A 20,822-nucleotide genomic window follows, 5' to 3' on the forward strand; every position below is an offset into this window, starting at 1 on the left:
CGGAGCGAACGCGCTGACAAGGCTGGCGCAAAAAGCCGCCTCCGCTGAAGCCCAGGATGGCAAACCCCCCCCCCCAAGGGGCGGGGCAGGTGGAAGAAAGGTGCCTCGAGGACAATCCCGGCATCCAATCAGAGCGTCGCTGATGCAGCTGCGCGCCTTGTGCAGCTTGGGATCTGTAGTTTCATTGTAAGCCATTTTGTCTAAAGGCTGGCTGCAACTTTCCCAGAGAGCAAGGACGATTCTAAGCACGGCGCGAAGCTGCTCCTTTCTCTTCTTCCTGCTGCATGCGAGGTTGAGTCGCAGGGTAGCTCACTCGCTCGCTCGGCCGCCTTTTGCCCTCAAAGATAGCGGGAGATGTAGCCGGACGAAGCTGCGTTTGCTCGCCAGGCAAGGGGGGGAGGGCAAGGGAGGACAATTAAAGAGCTTTGCAGACACAGAAAGGAGAAGAGCTGGCGACAGAGCGTGTCGTGGACGCAGGGATTGTCCTCAAATTCTTTCGCCAGGATTCCTCGCTGGGCTCCGGGAGCTGGACTTGGTGCCTCCGGCTGGGGCAGCCACCAGGAGTGCGTGTGCCGGGGCGAAAGGAGATTAAGGCTGCCCTGGGTTCCTTAAACTGCAGCTGCACCGGGATCCTTTGGGTTGTAGCTGCGGAGATGCATAGAGAGTGATCTCTCTCCTTTTTTTTTTTGCGGCTGGTATCACGTTAAGAATTGAGGCTAAGCCCTAAGTCCTTCTTTACCCCCTTTCCTCCCCCCCCCTCCCGGTTTGTCTGTTTGCCTGCCTGTCTCTCTTCATAACATAATATTTTTAAGGAATTGGGCCACTTAAAGTTGCTGCTGGAAAGCCGCCCTGATTAGTTGTCTCTGTGTTTGTCTCGGTATATGTGTGTGTGTGGGAACTGAAGAAGAGGCGACTCGTACAATCAATGTGTGCAGCCTTCGCTGCTGCTCGAGTTGTCTGCTGCAGCACTTGAAACGTGACTTCCAACATTACAAAAAAAATTGCCCTTTTAATCCTTTCTCCCATCTTTTTCAAGATGTAAACTACATCTCGGACACTACAGGCCTACAGATCGTTTTGGTGGCTTGAAAAAGAGAAAAGGGGGGACAACAGGGGTGTCGTTTTGTGTATAGGGTGTAAAATTTCCATTATGAATGTTTCTCTAAAGTGATTTTTTTTTTGGTGGTTTGCTTTGGATTTGGCTTTTTTCTTCTGTTTGACCTCGCAACCCAACCTATTTTGGATTTATTGCACGGAGAATTGCATTGTGTGCGAAGAAAATCGGATTACAAGAAACCACTATAAACAAGAAACAAACAAACAAACAAAAAAGGATCCCCCCTCAAAATTGGTTGCGGCTATTAATTCATGAAGCAATTGTCCCCATTTGCAATCAGAATCCGGATATCAGAATGAGCAAAGAAAGACCCAAGAGGAATATAATTCAAAAGAAATATGTAAGTGGTTGTACCGTATACCATTTGTCTCTTCGGTTTCTGGAAATGTCCGTGAATGTCAAGTTAACGATGGCTTTAAAGAATGCCTAGTTGGTTATTCCATTCGTTGGGAATGGACGTGAAATTCAAAAGCTCTTTTATTTGAAAAAAGCTGGTTTAGAAATCAGATTCGGGTCGCGATACCTCAAGTGAATAAATGTATTGATCTCAAATTACACAGTCATAATCGGGTTTTAAAAGATGAAAGACCCAGGGCTGGGGGGTGCTATTGATAATGCAGCTAAACTGCTTTTTCAAGCAGATTTCACTTTGTATGCAAATAATCACATTGTTGTAACCTATGTAGGGGTTTGAGGTGGCATCTTACCTATACCACATTAGGGTAAACTTGAAATTTAATGTTTAGTTTCAGCGAGTTTAATGTTTAATCTATCAACTAGCCTGGTATGATCGTTTGCTTTACTGAGTTTGCAGTAGAAACCAAACCAATTGGGCATCATTTTTACTAGAAATGTACTTGCAAGGCCTGGTAACATTGGTGATGTTGGTAGCAAAAATGACTCTGCTTTTTGACTGATTTTTATGCTTCTAGAGAAACACCTTTAATAGTAAAAATGGTATATTAAAAATCAAAAACGTATGATCTTACAACCGGACAGAAATTATGATGTTGAGTTTCTCCTTTGCTCCATGTAGTATTTGATTGGGATGGCAAATTAACCAAGTTTGTAGCAACAGAGTAGATTAAACTAATATACTGTAGACATTTTTTTTTAAAGACTCGGAATATTGAATAAAAATAGGCAGGTGTTAAACGAAACTGTTACAACTGACACAAAGTTGTATTCTCTTGTGAGGCCTCTTGTGTGTTAGGAATGGGGATGGATCATTTTCTAAACCCTTCCTCTTTGTTTTCAATAAACACTTCATAAAGTCATAATGGACTATTTTTAGCAGTTTTGAAACGAATTTGGGAGAGAGGCCAGCTAATAAAAGGGAATTTCAAGCTTTTTTCCATCACAGTCTGAATTAAAAATAGGACCGCATTGCAGAGGAATTGAGATTCCAAAGTACGGTACTTGAAAGTATTTTGTCAAGAGAAGTGTTTATGTAAAAAATCTATTAAACATGCTGGCTGCGCATGTTTCCCGTGTATTGAAACAAAGCAGAAAGGGGGTGGGGAATCTGGAGCGTTAAAATACACACACACACACGCCAAAAACCTGTCTTAAGCTATTCTAGGTCTGCACGAGTGAACAATGCAACTCTGCTCACGCAGTTTACTGAAGGGAAAAAAAATCAGAAGGGGGGTCACTCTTCTTTCGTGACTCCGAATCTCTGCTGGAGGAGTAAAATGACGTCTTCGGTGTTCGTACAAGTTCGTCAAGTTGAAAAAATAATAATAGGCGGGGAGGGGGCAGGTTGCGAGAAGGGATAAGAATAGATGGCCTGTTTCTGCCATTGCAGTGACTGGCGATCGCAAGTATGGCTGCTTATTTTGGACCCTCCTGCCGCTTTGCAACTAAACTACGTGTGGTGGTTTAATGCATCCATCACACAGCGCCAGCAACAGGTTAAAGCGGAATGTCAACGCGAGTTCCTTGGTTCCAGGCCATTTAGTCGGGGCCAAGTTTTTGTTGATCTTCTGACGTCACAAAGGGAAGGGCCTGGCTGGTCGCGATGGAATTCTTAGTCTCAAGTTCCAAATCTCCGCCCACTCTTCTGTGACGTCACACTCCGAGGCGGGTCGTGGAGACTGGGTACTCTGTGTGTGTGTGTGTGTATGAGAAACGGGTTGTGAAAGGGGCTACCTGTTTGAAAAAAGGAAGCGGCGGTGCAGCATGGTACCGATTAAGCCTCTAGTTAGGTAGACGGACAGGTGTAGCAAGTATTTGCATAGCTTTGGTGTGCTTCCTTCCACCCCTTGGCGCCTTCGCCTTCCCACGTGGGAATAGTGGTGCCCTTCTGGCTGGATGACCTGCTCAGGTTAAACTGCGTCCTCTTTTGCAGACACCTTCATCATGAAAGGAACTTTTTTCCTGAAGGAAGAAAGATGATTGCTTTTCTGTATGCCCCAGTTGGTTTGCAAAGACATAGTCGACACATTTCCCGTGCCCTTGCATATAAAGTGTGCTCTGGTACTTTAAAACGAGCTTGTCTTTTTCTTTATTTTTTCCCCTGGTGCCCTGCAATAGGGGTTATATGATCCATTCAATTTAACTGTGGGCTTTTTTTGAATGTGTATGTGTAGCACAATGGAACATTTGGGATGGGTTTGCATAGTTCACTAGGCTAAAAGGAGAACAGGTCATCTTGATTAGAGAAATAAGGTTCGCCTAGTAATTGCAAAGAGTTGACACACATCTGATGCCGCATGATAAATACATGGGATATTATGTCACAAATGAAGCCACAAAGAAGAGAAATTTGTAATACATTTTAATAGTAGTTAAATGTATTGTCTGAAGTTTAATGAGGTATATTTGGATCCCAAGGATGGCCACACCTGTTAATTACCATATGTTCTCTTTTCTTGCATGGCTTTGGCCTCAATTGAAGGCTTCCTCCTCGGTAATCTGTTTTCTTCTGATTCCATCTTTTCACAAATGCTTAATATTTTGTTCAAAATTACAAGACCACAATTGCCCTGAAAATTGCTCTTTTGAGTCAAAAGATAAAAGTGTTTTTGTTAAGAGTACTTTTTTTCATCAAGAAGGAGTGGCTGAGGAATTTGATGTCAAAAGTACTCAGAGAACATATTGTCCACATATGATTGGACTTATATGTAAACTAGATTGCAACCCTGCCTATAAAATGTCATAATATTCTTGTGTATCCAGTTTGCAAATTGAGCATATGCAGTCATCTGGTTACTCTCTCTGGAAGAATTTAGTGATGGGGAAAATTAATGTTTGTAGAATTAATGTATTGCTTTTGTTGCTGGTTGGATTGTACTTTATACTGTGAAGTTGAGATCAAGTATAGGTTTGAAACTGGAAATATGATATATTGGGGACTAATAATGTTGGGAGATGATGCTAGAATATACTTAAATTGTTTTATCAAATGAAAACTCATATTTCCTGCTGATGCAGAAATTGGAAAGCACAGCTACGCGGAGAGTGGCACAACTCATCCAGAGACATTTGAAAGTTGTTACATAATTATTGTTTTTAATGTTAGTATGCATTTTAAATGAAATTGTAGTTATTACCACAGGCACAAATAGTGGTCTTGTTCTAAATAGTTGGGAATTACATTGATCTATAGAATTGCATGGAGTTTGTGTGATGTTTTATATATCTTAATAAACATTGATGTAAGCTGCTCCTATGTTTTGTAATAGGGTGGGATAACTGAAATAATAATACTTGGGGGAAAGATCTCTTTATTCAAATGTGATCTTTGAATATCATATAGTAGTAAATATTCTCCCCCACTGAAACTTCCTTGAGGAGGAAATTTGATTAACATATAATTCAACTATCAGAAAGCCTCCACTAACATAACTTGGGCATTAACATGTTTACAAACATTCTTTTTTTTTCCTAATTAAAAAGTTTGTCATGTGGCCCCATAAGTTGTTTTGGAATATATTTTTGATGGAGTTAGGCTATATTCTTTAGTCATTTAATCTTTGGCTGAATAGAATGGGTTTGTTTGGGTTGGCATCTGAGCTATTTGCTTAAGTGTGGTCAAGCTTATTTTATACATTGTGGAATACAATCTGGGGTGGGGTAGGGAGATGAACTAATTGTGTAACCATGTTCACTTTATCACAATTCACATTTATATAATTACATTAATTTTTTTCCCCTTAAGGGTTCTTGGAAGCTGTGTCTGGAGGCTAAAATTCAGCAGCTCTCCCTCTTAAGGAACTGAGCCTCTGGGATATAACTATTTCATTGATCCACAGTTTTCTGGGAATTGCTATAACTTTCCCAATACAAATCAAAAGTTGCGTGCATACATTTCTTAAGGACCGTGTTAGATGATTTGGCTAAAAAAGTCTACCTTTTTTAAGTGGTCTTGCAGTAATTACACTTTCCCTCCTTAACTCAGTCTCTTTCATAATATTGAGGATAAAATGGGATTAAACTCGGTACTAGTCAAAGAATATACTCATAAAAATGAAATAAATTTCAGGAACTTCATAAAACATATCTGATGGATTGAATGACAAGTTTAAATAGCCATATTTGATATGCTAAACAATTATTTGAAAAGTACAGTAGTTAATCAATATTTAATTGACGCCTAAGGGGAACCCTCTAATAAAGGGAAGATTAGTAATAGTCACCATTTTTTTTTCTAATGAAATTGTCCAGAACTTATATTTCTGCAATAGTAAAACATGGATTGCACTTTTTCATAATCCATGATAATTTCCAGTTACGTTTTCAGTAACAGCGGATATACTGTATATATTCAATCAAATATCCAAAATTTGATGAGTTTTAATATTCTCCAAAGAGTTTTGTAAATCTTCAAAAAGAATTTTTGCACCACTAACGGTATTTAAAGTATTACCTACCATGCTCAATGGAACATAGTTTAGATGAATTTGAAATATCGATCTCTTTTTTTATATCCCACTAGAGTTATATAGAATTCAGAGATTTAAGAAAAACAATGTTCTTAGGAACTCCATATTTCTGCCTCTGGACCATGCTGAACCTCCTTTAAATGAGGGTGTTCCAGGAGCAGTTTGGCAGTTTTTGGAAGTGTGTTTCATGAACCAGAACTAAAAGGATTCCCAAATCACTGAGTTTTACATTTTTATGTGTGAAGGACAATGTTACATAAACATCGACCGTTCAGTTTAACATAGGTTTCAGCTCCCAATTCTGTTGAAGGAAACAATTAGTGTGGAAGATGGCAAATCGCTATCGGAGGACAATAAATTCATGAGTATGAATATCCTATCATCCTGACTATTTTTAATCTAACCTTGTCCCCAGATCACAGTTAATGTGGATAGCAATTGAATTATGGATTGCAAGGATCAGAAAAGGTTCATGAGTTCATTTAGTCCTCTAAATAATCACATGCTTTTTATATGTTTCTGTATGTGGCATAGGAAATGGCTTGTGGCATTGATGTTTTGTTGGTGCGGGAAAAAAAACTGGTGAGGAATGGATAGGGATTTATGACAGGGTCTGCCGATTAGTGCTGGCAGCAACTGCATGTCACTCTTGTCTGTTGGGAAGCTTGAAGGGCTAATTGCATTTAGGCTGGTGCTGCATCTCTGTTTGGGATTTCTGATTTTCTCAAGGGAGCATGGCCCTCCATTTGTATCACATCCTGGTGAAGTTGTGACTTTGCTCAGGAGAGTAATTGAAGCCTTTGAAATTGCTGCTATTTCTTATGCATCTCTGATGCAACCTTAGTTGCATGGATGCATGAGAAATACTTTTCAGAGATGACTTAATTCTCAAGTGTTCCTTTTCTCAGCTCATGGATAAGAAACAACTACTACCTTTGCAGTTCTGGTAGAGAATATTACAAAGAAGTGAAAAATGCTGGGGTGTGTCTTTTTCTTAACCAGCTCTGTCATACAGTGTGGTTCCAATAGAGAAACTAGTGTACCACCCGAGAGACTTTAGAAATGGGAAAATTTTAACTTGATTTCATGATTTTCTTATGAAACTCTGGGAAAGCTAATAGTTCCTGGCCTTTAGTTATCTGAAAATAATCTATAATGCAAGGGCAAGCATTGTCACACACAGCCAGGTCCATAAATTGTGACAGTGACATCATGAGTAGGACAAAAACAGCCATTAGTTTGACCAAGAACTTGACCAAATTTTTTTAAGAGCTGTTCAGAATTTTATATACCTAAAATTTAAAAGCTAGCCCAGGGGTCAGCAACCTGCGGCTCCGGAGCTGCATGCGGCTCTTTGGGCCCTCTGCTGTGGCTCCCTGTCAGGTGATCCCACCACTGGCTGATCCAGCCCCTTGCCCTCCCCTCCCAATCACTCCTCGCCTGGCCTGAGAAGGTAAGAGTGATGGCAGGGGATGGAGAAGCGGCCAGGGCAGAGACAGAAAGATACAAAGAGAGGAGGAGAGAGAGAGACATAGAGAGATACAGAGAGAGAGGGAGGGGGGAAGAGAGGGAGGGGAGAGAGAGATATGTCAAAAGGATTTTGTGGTTCCCAGTGTTTTTTAACAACTGGTTCTCTGCCCTAATGACCGGCTGGGTATGTATGGCTGAGGGGTGGGTCATGTGATTGGTGGAAGTGAGTGACCTTGAGTTGGCCACACCCACCCAGGTTTTGTGGTTCCCGGTGTTTTCTGTGGGAAACAAGTCCAAATGGCTCTTTGAGTATTTAAGATTGCAGATCCCTGAACTAGCCTATATATATATTGTTTTATCTCATGGATTTAGTTTCTTTCATTTATTTATTTGTTATATTTCTAGCCTGTTTTCCATATAGGAGATCCACGTGCCGCATAAAGCATTTTTGCTGCTTGTCCCACAACATTAATCCTGTGAGGTTGGCTAGGCTGACTAAAGTCACATCGCAAATTTAATTGCTATAGATCAAATCATTGCATCCTGGTTTATTAGTGTTGCATAACGGGGAAAGAAAGCTGTGCTTATTTTCAAGCAAAAGCAAGCATAATGGTTCTTTATATGTCCTGACATATTGTGGAGAGTATGGAAGATGACTTTGATAGAGATATGCAGAAGTTGGTGCTTGGGCAAAAGGGACTGAAGTCCAGATCAGCCAAATAAGAGGCTCATAAAGATACCTCCCTAATTCACTGAGCCATAAGAGGGAGGGGAAGGTACAGCACAATCAGTTGTAAGGTTCTGTTATTGTAGCCAATCTCAACAAAAGTTTTAGCCTTGTGTTGGAATTGATTTCAGGATCTGATCTACCTAGAGCAGGGCTGTCAAACTTGTGGCCCGTGGGTCACACCCGGTTTAGTGAAGCGGGAAAAAGTCACGAAATGTCATGTGATGACAATGTGACAATGCAAGTTTGACACCCCTGACCTAGAGAGTCTGACACATGGAAATTAGAGAATGAAAGGTAGGGCTTCGATCTTTATTGACTTTCATATCCATACAGGTTCAAGCAAATGTCCAAATTAGAGTTTTCTAAGGGTGCTAGATGGGAAAAAGCTATTCTCAAGTAATGGTGTGGTCCACACTGACTATGTACTCCTGTAGCATGGCAATTTGATAAGGTGCTGTACTTTGTGGATGTTAACAATGACAAAATCATTAATTTTGCATGGAGAGTTGAAATTGCAAGCATGCCAAACTAATGGATTTATGAAATGGCTCACTACTTAGGAAATTCTCAAAGAGCAAGAAATGTCTCCAGGTTGGCAGGTGAAGATGCTATGTCCCAGTGTATTGGCCTTTGGTTATATTTCCCAAATATACTGGATTTTAAGGCAGGATCTTCTGAGTATAAATGAAAACATTTCTTTCTTCCGAAGCATTTTAGATCATATAGATTAGATTTCTGAGATTTAAAAATCCCCAAACTTGATTTTTCTATACATTTCTATTATGATTTTCCTCTACTTATTATTACTTTAGTTACTATGTGCATCCTGTATGTGAAAAATGTATATGAAAAACAGATTGTAGGACTGGATAGGCTGTGATCTGACACTGAAGGTTGACTATAAATAAAATAGATAGAATTTCAATAAACCTTGCAGGCATTCTAACATAATGTAGGCTTTTAAAATGTATTTAAAGATGTGCAGCTCATACTTAAGCATGCTTATTTGGAAGTAAATCCTACTACTTTTACTGAAATTTAAACATCTAAACATCTGATTAAAAATAAACTTACCTTACATCTTCTAATTTACAAAGATAGAGTGTTTCCCCATTCTGCTTTTTTAAGTAATCAGAAGTGCAAACGTGAACTTAATTTTTTGTCTGGAGCCTTTTGCTAGCAATTCCTGCTTGTTATAAAAATAAAAATTGAATAAAAATCTGCTGCATTCTATTTAGTTGTACATTTCATGAGTGGTTTAAATGAACCTAAGTGCACGTGTTTTGCCTAAGAACTGCTAGTTTGTAGGATTATACATTTGTGGAAGTGTTGGACAATTTGGAACTGAAATCTATTAAGAGATTGACAGTTATAATAAAGATTTTTATATATTTGGTTCTGAGTTACACCATTTATTGAGTTTGGCTCTGGAAGTATAGGTTTTGTGCTAAGAAGAATAGCAAACAACCCTGGGGCATGTGCCAAGACAATTAACTTTGTTGAACTATGGTTGATGAAAAAAAAAAATAGGATGCTGATATTTGTATCAGGAAATTTGAGCCATGTTTTGCTAGAAAATCTGACTTAGATAAGTGATCCATTCTGATTGTTTTGAAGATGGTTTAACAGATCCATGACTTGTTAAGTATGTTTTTGTTTGGCTAATAATTACAACAAATGATATGAATTCTTAATTAGGAGGGGAATGTACATTGTATTTGTTGTTTGAATATTATTTTTCATAATTTATGTTCAGAGTTGTCTGAAGATTATTTTTCTCTTTGGAAGCCTAATGATTTGTTATAAACATGGTTTATTCCATAAACCAGTTTGGGTTCACACATTGGATTAAGTTGTAATCCATGTTTTATAAATCATAATGGTATGCCTCCAAACTAAAATCTAAGCCCGTTAAAATAGCTTTTGTGATCTAGAGGCTGTGTTCTCACAACACCCAAGGCTAAAAAAATCAAGTTAATTTTCCATGCATGTAGCAACATTTTACCTTGTGGTATGTATGGCTCCTTAATATTTGTAGGCTTACTGTGTCATCCAGTTCCACAATGGATATATGGAATATCAGGAAAACAGAATTAAGAATTCCCCTCAAGATTTATTATTAGCTTATAGTTCGTGATTTGTGCAAAACCTAAATGATGATTTAACTTTAATTATCACTGAGGAGCCATTTCCGCCTGCTCCACTCTTTCCAGGAGAAACTGCCCACCTGAACTTGTTTTTACAAATATTTTAGCAATGTTAGTACTGGAAATCATGCAAACACAACTGAAATACGGACCAAGTTCTTATTTAATGATTTACAGTGTAGCCCTAAGATTACAGAAGTAAATCATAATGTGTGTTGTGAATAAGGCTTCTGGACTGGTGCTGCAAAAATCCAGATGAACCTTAAATGGTATCAAAGAAGTCCAGAAGACTCAGCTCCTTCCCTGCTTCTTAGTGTCATCGGTAATTTTACAGTTCAGACCTAGTAGCCCTAGTCTTGAAGTAAGTCTTGTTGAAATTAGTAGAATTTACTTACAAATGATGCAAGAAGGGACTATTGTTCCAACTAATTATACTAAACGTTGGGCTTTTTCCTTTTTTGCCTGCTAGTGACTTTCAGCGTGTATGAATTTATCTGATGTTGAACAAAATCTTTTTGGCTAGGATGTTTTATCGCTATAGTGGTGGGCAAAAACAGAACGAGAGTCAAATTTTGCTTCAGGTTTTGGTATACTCTCATAGCAAATGAAAGACCAAATGTTGCCTGATTAAATTCTAGCACAAAGGAGAGTTGCTTTTCCTTTTGTATGATCGGGAATCTAGCCAGGCAGGGGTATCTTAATAGGACATTTACATGGGTAATGTTAGCTGAACTTTGTGGGATAGAAAAACAGGCTTAAACTAAGATTTATTTTTGTCTTGTGGAACCTGTTTAAAGCAATAATAATAAACTATAGTCTTTAGTTCATCATCTTACACAGAGATTAAGGAATGGCAGAAATAGGTTAAATGCAAATGAGTTTAGTACACAGTGTGATACCAGCAGGAGAGTTCAGTAACTTAGGATCTGAGTCAGACGAATTGAAGTCTTTGCTTGCAAATGTAGTTTTGAGTCCTGATAAAAGAGTTCAGAGACTATAGAAAACACAATAAAACAAATGGATTTCTTGAAAGACAAAGTGATTGTGTAAACCTCAGTTTTATCATTGTAGCATTTCTCTTGGAAGAGTGATATATACTTGTTCTGGGACTTTTAAAACTCTTGATGACATTGAGGGCTGTTTTGGAAATTCAAGGATTTCTCCAGCCATGGCTTTTGATAAAAAGAAAAAGTGGAGCTTGTATTGGAGATACAGAAGCATTTGGATTCATAGCTGGTATTATTTGAAAGTATACATTGAAATGACTAAATACAATGAAATAACTTTAATATTTTACTTTTTATTCAATATAAATCAAACCGACCAAACTTTTCCAACTGTATTTCTTTACTAAAAAGGAACGCAAATGTATTTTTCTGATATTTAATTAAACTCTTCAACCGAAAATGTTTTCTGTAATCTTTATTATACTGTAATATTTGATATAGTTGGCGTGCCTGTATTCCTCTAAGGAAGATAAAAGTGTTGTGGCGAGGCATAGTAGGTTGTTTATTTTTTATCAATGAACTGAATAGAGGCAGAAATGTTTTCTTTTCAGCTGCTTCAGAAGATTTTAAAAAGAAGTCAATATCTTTGGCTTATTTGGCACTATTTCAGTTTACACCTTTTCTGTGCATAATATATCAAGTGACTCATTCATATACAAGCCAGCTTGGGTGTTTCCTTACCTATTATATAATTAGCTGTATTTCTCGTTGCATTTTAATATTTTATACTTCCCCTCTACATTGTTACTTTTATAGGAGGTGCAAAGGAGATATTCCGATCTTCCCTCTTTTATTTACTCATTCAATAGAGGATTACTACAATTACTATGTTAAACCATAATGAAGTTTATTTTTAGTTTTGATGTAATTTGTGAACATATCCTCTGGCTGCATTTGTATATTGCAATAAACCTAAAATCTCCAGTATGGTGTCCAGATGTGCTAATTTGCTTGCAGATTCCCTCCTGGAAATCTGCTATATAATACTGGACTTTTCTGTTTTTTTTTTTTTTTTAAATGCATTAAAAAAACAAGAAGGTAGCATAATACAAAACAGAATGTCAGTCCAACAATTTTTATTTCCAAGCTATCTTTACATTCTCAATGGTCTTAAATGTTATTAGAAAAAAAAACAAAAAAACGAAGGGCAGTGGTAGATTGCAGCTGCTTTGTTTCAAAATCTGTCTATTCGATAAAAACAAGATAGAGAAAGGGAGAGCTATAGAAGTTCGTAGATAACCAGTTTCACAAAATTGTTTATTATCATGAGTCACTTTATGAGAGATCACCCATGATGTGTACTCACATCTGAAACAGGTCCCTTCAATAAATTGTAGTTTAACCATGAGATTGAATAAACTATTGGTTGTATAAACGGCTGGGCTTCAAAAATTTTAGCAAGGGGTTCTCTGCCTGGTTGCTGGGTGGGTGTGGCCATGGTGAGTGTGGCCTAGTCAGCCTCCTGCACCATGGCCGGGAGGGGGCATTTTTGCCCTTCCTGGGCTCCGGAGGCTTTTCTTGAGCCTCCGGGAGTGCAAAAATGGCCTCCCCAGGCTCCGGAGGCCCTGTGGAGGCTGGAAACGGGCCCATTTCTGGCCTTCTGATCTTCTGGAGCCCGTTTTTTCGCTCTCCCTGAGCCTCCATGCACTTACCTGCATCCAAAATGGGCCATGTGGGTACTCTGGGGTGAGGAGGGATGGGAGTGGGATTTGGGGGTTCTCCGAACTGCACAGAATCTTAGCTAGAGGTTCTCCCGAACCCCTGTGAACCCCCAGCAGCCCACCCCTGTGTATAAAGATATAACATTAAACCATGGCTCTAAACCATAATAGTTTCATTCATGTTTCATATTAAGCCCTAAACAGATATGCTCTTCATAATCTTGTATCAAGCACAAAGATCAGAGAAGTACATACTTTTGGGCAGTGGTGAAATGTAAAATTTGTTACTACCGGTTCTGTGGGTGTGGCTTGGTGGGTTGGGTGGGTAATACGATTGAGTGGGCGTGGCCAACTTTTTTTTTTTTTAACTTTTAAAAGCATTTTTTCTACAACCTCTTCAGGTGAAGAGGTTGTAAAAAAATGCTTTTAAAAGCCTCTGACATCCCAGCTGACTTGCCTGATCGGCAGAGGCTTTTTTTTTTAAGCCTATGACGATCCCAGCTGAATTGCCTGATTGTCAGAGGCCTTTTTTCTTTTAAAAGCTTCTGACTATCCCAGCTGACTTGCCTGATTGGCAGAGGCTTTTTTAAAAAAAAAAAAAAAAAACATTTTTTCTACAACCTCTTCAGCCAAAAAGATTGCAGAAAAAAAATGCTTTTAAAAACCTCTGACGATCAGGCAACTCAGCTGGGATCATCAGAGGCTTTTAAAAGCATTTTTTCTACAACCTCTTCAGTCAAAGAGGTTGTACAAAAATGCTTTTAAAAGCCTCTGATGATCCCAACTGAGCCGCGCGATCATCAGAGGCTTTTTTTTTTTTTACTTTTAAAAGCATTTTTTCAGCCGAAGAGGTTGTAGAAAAAATGCTTTTAAAAATTAAAAAAAGCCTCTGATGATCACGCAGCTCAGCTGGGCATGGGGGGGGGGGCAGGGATTTTTGGTATCAGTTCTTCGAACCACCCACCGCCATTGCTACCGGATCGATCTAGTCCAGACCGGGAGCATTTTACCCCTGCTTTTGGGCATCCGATTGGATGAGAAGGAAGGAGCTGACTATCATATGCTTCAGAGCTTCCCAAAAAATATTAAACAGGATATTGTTTGTACTTGTCTATATCATTCCCGATTAAGTCAATATGAATTTCTCCAGATGTTTTGATTTATAGACCATTAGCCATGCTATCTGGAGGTATTTGGATTTATAGGTCAAAATGTCTAGATGGATATAGGAAGGACAATGAAAACGTTGGTGTGTTCATCTGAAGCACCTTTATAACCTTGTGTGGGAAGATGGCCAGCTGTCTGGATAGAACATTCTGCTTCATCCAGCTTCAGACCCCTTCTTCTACAAAGATCTATTTTTCTTGCATTAATTTCTGTTCTGTTGGAATTCATGTGGATTGAGGATGACGGGGATGAATAAGAAATTCTCTCATCCAAATATAGGCTTCTTTTAATTCTGTACAAAAATCCAGGGAAAACTAAAAAGAGTCTACTGTAAAGGACTAATGGAAATATACACTGATTGGAGCACTCAACATGGCTGATACTGTAGTGAGTGATTCTTATCCCATTATCCTTTGAGAGAGCCTTGTCCAGCTTGCTGCTTTTCAGATGTGTTGAAATATATTTTCCTTCTCCCCCAGCCAGTATTAGCTATTTTGCTCTCTAGTATATCTGGAGGACACTGAGACAAGTTTAGGAAAACCAAATTATTTCTGAGATAAAAACACTAATGGAACATCTAAGACAGTTAAATATTCCTAGAGCAAAAATTAATAGGACAGACATTTTAAGGTTTTCTTTTAAGAGTTCTGTTGTATATCTTGACCACAATCCATAATTTATTGGTTACTTAAAAGTAGATCCAAATTACAAGTTTTCTTAGATGTGGGGTTAAACTTCCTTCCATCTGCCACAGGCTTCCCCTAGTACAGTGCTTTCTTGTCCTCTCTGTACCTACCTCACCTCAATCTCAAAAAAGAAAAACCTTGCTGAGCAATGACATATCTTTAGGGACCTATCTGTTAGCATTATTAATAAAATAACCTTTTATTTGTGCGTACATGCTGATCCAAGCTTTTCCTTCAGGCTAGGGGAGGCCCAGCAAGGGACCTTAGTGACCAGTAGTCTATAGTATTTCCCTTGTGCATGGTCAGCTTCCTCCCTTACATGCTTTTATTTCTATTATTCAGTGTTTTAATTAAAAAAAATAAGCAGGAAGTTATATGCTGTACAGGAGATACTGCCCTAAAGCATAACCTGCATTTCCAGGAGTGCTTCTCGGTGCCAAAGATCCTCAAGGCATGTTGGGGAAGTAAAAATAGTCAATGGCTGCTGTCCAATATTTTGTTTTGAATTGTAATCTCAGAAGCTGAGACAATAAAGAGGATCCTGAGAGGTTAGAGGAAGTGGTGGGGATCAACCCAGGGGTGAAATGCTACTGGTTCACACCAGTTTGTGCGAACTGGTAGCTGCAGTGGGTGGTTCGGAGAACCGGTTGTGACGGTAGCACAAGGCTCCGCCCATCCACCTGGACGTCATTACTTCCTGGTTTTAACCAGGAAGTAACCTCTTTTTTACCCTCTGCACATGCGCAGAAGGCTTTGCACATCCACAGAAGGTCCAAAATCACGTGCGCGCACTTCCGAACAGATAGGGAAGGTAAGTAGATTTCACCCCTGGATCAACCAGATTCCTTTCTAATGTTATTTTGTGATTGCCTGTTCTCAGTGGTGGCATCCATTTGTGAGAATGCCAATATTATGCTTTCAGGATTGCAAATAGGCCATCAGCCTGAACATAAACATATTTACAGATCCCATGGCTAGTTTTACACATATAACACATCTCTCACACACATATGCATGAAAGACAGAGTCATAAAGGGGTTTTGTTACATTGGGAGGGCTATATAGCTATCTCCCATCTTAGGGAATATTTTCCTGTGCGCTGCTCCCACTATCCATTAATGGGTTAACTTCTTCAGCCTTTGGCAATAACTGAGTGAGAGCTCAATTTCCCTTTCCTGTTGCCCTGCCACGCCCCTCAATCCCATGATCCCCAGTCTTCACTCAGTTATTGGCAAAGACTGAAGTGTTTTTCTTAGAGCTCCAGGCTTCAAGCCCTTTTATTCCTTTCCTAGTTTTTTTTTATTTATTTTTGAGTAGTTTATTTTCTTTCGGTTCCCTGCTTCAAGCCGAAGCGAAGATCGGCTCATCAGCTGGGCGGCGGAGATTGCTTCGGCCGCCCACGCATCGCGCCTGCCGGAGGCTCCTGATTCAGGCCGCTTCTGCTCACAGAGAGAGAGAGAGCAGCCTCCCGTTTAACAGCGGGCAAGGGGAGAGCGAGCCTCGGCAGCTGCCTTCACTAGCGGCGATCGGAGCAGCCGCGCGTCGGATCGGCGAGGGAAAGAGAGAGCGGAGAGCGGTGAGGCAAGCTACCCCTCCCTCCTCCCCCTCGCTATCAGGAGCCATCGGAGCCGCTTCGGGGCTAGCGCGGCAGGCGGTAGGACCTTCGGGCCGCCGCTGTGAGTCCACAGCCATCTAAGCCCGGCGAAACACACGTGGCCAGAGGAGAGCGGTGCGGTGAGGCAAGCAGCCCCCCCCTCCTCCTCTCCGTTGCCAGAGCCCTTGGGGCTGCATAGGGCTGAGCGTGGCAGGCGGTAGGACCTTCGGGCCGCCGCTGTGAGACCACAGCTTCCCCAGCCCTCGGACGCCATTACCACGTGCCCAGGCCTCAGCGGTGGATTCCGGGCCGCCATCTTAGCCACATCTTCACAGGGCTAGCTCCGCCCTCATTGGTGGTTAGAGGCTTACATCTCCTGCGGGCCCAGTTCAGCGGTTTATTCGCTGCAAGCCCCATCTCTGCAGCTGGCACAAGGGCCTCTGTTAAAGCGCAGGCAAGGAATCCTGCAAAGAGGGGCAGATGGCAACCATGGCCTTGTCAGACTCACCTTTCTCATCGGATCCAGAGCCTGAAGCAAGCCCACCCCACAAGGGGTCTAAATCCAAAAAGCATTCCAAGAAGCGGTCTTCTCACCATAAAGACCGGGGGGAAAAGTCGCTCCAGATCCTCGATAGGGATGCTGCAAGACGCCATAAGACCTTAGAGCGCCTCTGTGACAAAGCACAGAAGGAGAGAGCGGCAACACCCATCCAAGGGCCCGAGCCCCCAAGCCCCTCGCCCCAGGCACGCGCGGAGGCGGGCCCTGGCATCACGAGTCTGGCGGAACTGACCCTAACACCGGCAACCCCGAACGTGGCCGCCCTCAACCAGGAGTTTCCTCGGCCCAGAGGAGCATCCCGCTCATTGCCAGAGTTGCCATCACGTGGGGCAGAGGCAACTTTCACTCCAACGGCAGCTGGCCTACGCGCCCCAGAAGGGCCCTTACCAGCCAGCCAGCTAGACTTTCAGACCATGCTCTCTGCAATGTCCTCCTTCCTGGCTGCAAGCTGGCAGCAGGCCGCGGGGGGCCCCCCTCGCCAACTACCAGCACAGGGGGCGCCTCAACACCAACTGGCCCAGCATCAACAGGCGCATACCCAGTCTTCCTCATCAGAGGACTCGGACCAAGCTGAGGATGGCCCAGAGGCCTTTGAGTTGTCAGAGGATGAGGGCCTGATGCCAGATTCTCCGGCTTTCACAGGGCTGTTTCGCCCAGCCTTATTCAAATCTCTCCTCCACAAGGCGCGCCTCACAACCAAGTTGGGAGTGCCCGGGGAGATTCCCGCACCTAATACCTCAGCTGCGGGACCCCACGACGCACTCTTCAAGTCCTCCAAGCAGGAGAAGGACTGTATTCCCTGCCCCCAGCTCTTTTCGGACGTGATCCAGAACCCCTGGGGGCAGCCAGCTTCGCTAACAACCCCGAGCAGCCTGGACAAGAAGCTCTACTGCTCAGCTCAGGAGCTGGAGGACCTTTTAACTCTACCATCAGTGGACCAGCCGGTAGCCTCCTTGTCATCGTCATCGATGGTGTCCACGGATGCCATAGACGGACTCAAAGCTGAGGACAAGAGGACGGAGTGGGCCCTCCGTAAATCTCATCAGGCAGCGGCCTGGGCAATCAGGACGGCAACGGCGACCTCCTTCTTCAACAGAGCCACCCTCATCTGGCTACGCCAATTACAGGAAAAACTGCCCCCGGAGGACACCAGGCTGCACCACGACCTGAACAAGATTGTGGCTGCCACCGAATATGCTGCGGATGCATCCCTGAACTCCGCCAAATTCGCGTCTAGATCTCTGGCTTCGAACGTGACAGCAAGAAGGCTGTTCTGGCTTCGCCCCTGGAAGGCAGACCTTAAAGCCAAATGGAAGCTGGCCGCAGCCCCGTACAAGGCTCCAGACTTGTTTGGGGCAGCCTTGGAACCAGTCTTGATCGAAGATAAAGACAAGAGGAAGGTGCTCCCATCAGCGTACCGACGGCAGGACCGCAGATACACACCTTACTCTTACCAGCAGCCCTTTCGGCCCAGCGCAGGGCCAAGAGGGCCCCCACCACAGCGCTCCCACTTCCAGAGCGCCAGCAGGCACCAAGACAGATCTCAGTTCCGAGACCGCGGCCGATCCCAGCAAGCTAAACGACCATTTCGCGGGGCCGGCTTCAAGACGGCCAGGAGGGGGAAGTGACGCCCGGGATGCGAGGCCCATCGGCGGGAGACTCCAGCTCTTCCACCAGCAATGGGCCCGATCAACGGAGGACTCGTGGATTCAGCGCACGATCTCCTCGGGGCTCTCTATCGAATTCTCCGGCCCTACACCCAGTCGCTTTGTACGTTGCCCGGTCCCACAGTCCAAAGAACTCAGAGACCTTCTGGCACAAGAGATTGCTCATCTGCTGGAGATAAGAGCTATAGAACCGGTGCCCCACAATCAGCAGGGCTCCGGTTTCTACTCGACCCTCTTCCTGGTCCCCAAAAGCTCGGGAGGCTGGAGAGCCATTCTGAATCTCAAACGACTAAACCAGTCGGTAAAGTATCGCAGATTCAAAATGCACTCCCTCAAGTCGATACTAGAGGGCGTAAGGAGAGGGGATCTGCTCCAGTCAGTCGACCTGCGGGAGGCCTATCTTCATGTACCAATCCATCCCAGTCACCGGCGCTTCCTGAGATTCGAGTTTGCAGGCCAGCACTTCCAGTACCGCGCAATGCCATTCGGACTCTCGTCGGCGCCCCGCACCTTCACCAAGCTAGTAGCGGTGGTGGCGGCCACACTTCACTCCATTCCAGTGCGCACCCTTTGTTATCTCGACGACATTCTGATCCTCTCGTCGTCACACGGCCAGGCGACCAGGGATATGGAAAGAGTCCTGCGGGCATTCCAGGACCACGGCTTTTCCATCAACTTCGAGAAAAGCCAGCTACAACCATCATCTCGGCTTCTGCACCTGGGGGCGGAGATCGACTCGGTCCAAGGCCAAGTCTTCCTCTCTCAGGAGAGGATCCTGAGCATTCGAGACCTAATCCAGCAGGTCTCGGAAGGGGGGAGAGTCCCCCTGGTTCAGCTAGCATCACTCCTCGGGAAGATGGTATCCTGCTTCGGTATCGTTCCGTGGGCACGCAGACACTCGCGGGCCCTCCAATGGTTCCTGCTGCCCTTCCAGAGAGCAGGCAAGACCAACCTGAAGCGCAGGGTAACCATACCATCTCAGGTACGTCTCTCCCTCAGGTGGTGGAAGTCCCCTGCGCTCCTCAAGGGCTGCGAATTCCTGGACCCGGACAGACTCACACTAACCACAGATGCAAGTCTGCGGGGTTGGGGTGCCCATCTGCACCACCTGGTGGCCCAGGGGCGGTGGTCCAGGAGCGAACGACTCAGCAGCATCAACCTCCTGGAACTCCGAGCAATCAGACTGGCGTTACGTCAGTTCCAGACGGCAGTTCAAGGCCAGCACATTCTGATCCGCACAGACAACATTTCGGCGAAAGCACACGTCAACAAGGAAGGGGGCACGAGGTCCCGTGCGCTGATGTTCGAGTCCGAGGCCCTATTCGCCTGGGCGGAGTCTCACCTGCTGTCGATCAAGGCAGAGCATATTTCGGGAGCAACCAACGTCAGGGCGGACTGGCTCAGCCGCGAACTGATAGACCCTGCGGAGTGGCAACTACACCCACGCCTCTTTCGGGAACTCAGCGCCCGCTTCGGGATGCCAGAGGTGGACCTCTTCGCGACCCCAGACAACGCCCAGCTGACCCGCTTCATATCCCGCTACCCAGCAGCACAGGCGGAGGACCACGATGCCCTACGATGCAGGTGGCCCAAGGGCCTACTCTACGCCTTTCCACCGATCCCCCTACTTCCTCGCCTCATCCGAAAGCTGCTGGCCGAAAAGGCGGACCTACTCCTAGTGGCCCCCAACTGGCCTCGGCGACCGTGGTACGCCGACCTCATGGCGTTATCCGTGGAGCAACCCTGGCAGATCCCCCCCCACCAGGTGGAACTCTGCCAGGGGGCGGTCAGTCATCCAGAGCCTCAGTGGCTACAATTGACCGTCTGGCGTTTGAGAGGGTCATCCTAAAAAGAGATAAACTATCCGATGGGGTAGTAAACACTATCCAGGCTGCCAGGCGGCCCTCAACGACTCGCATTTACGAGGCTTCGTGGCGGGCGTTCTGCCGCTGGTGCTCCCAGCACCACGAGGACCCAACATCGGCAACGGTCCAGAACATCCTCGAATTCCTGCAGTCAGGTCTGGAAAAAGGGCTGGCCCCAGCGACCCTAAGACGCCAGACAGCGGCTCTTTCCACAGTCATCGCATGCCCGCCCTACCAAGCGCTGTCCCATCACCCGCGCATCAGGG

General features: G+C 43.8%; 1 protein-coding gene across 2 annotated transcripts in view; it reads left to right on the forward strand.

Moving 5' to 3' along the window:
- Positions 1-208: 208 nt before the first annotated feature.
- Positions 209-20,822, forward strand: part of JARID2 (jumonji and AT-rich interaction domain containing 2) — a 255,478-nt gene continuing 234,864 nt past the window's right edge. For both annotated transcript variants that reach the window (XM_070940676.1, XM_070940677.1), the window contains exon 1: positions 209-1,457. In XM_070940676.1, coding sequence (XP_070796777.1) covers positions 1,413-1,457 — 45 coding nt within the window. In that variant the 5' untranslated portion in view covers positions 209-1,412. The remainder of the gene's footprint in view (positions 1,458-20,822) is intronic.

This window comes from Pituophis catenifer, unplaced genomic scaffold, assembly GCF_029215685.1.
Source record: "Pituophis catenifer annectens isolate HBS135680 unplaced genomic scaffold, rPitCat1.0.hap2 SCAF_3, whole genome shotgun sequence".
Lineage (NCBI taxonomy): Eukaryota > Metazoa > Chordata > Lepidosauria > Squamata > Colubridae > Pituophis > Pituophis catenifer.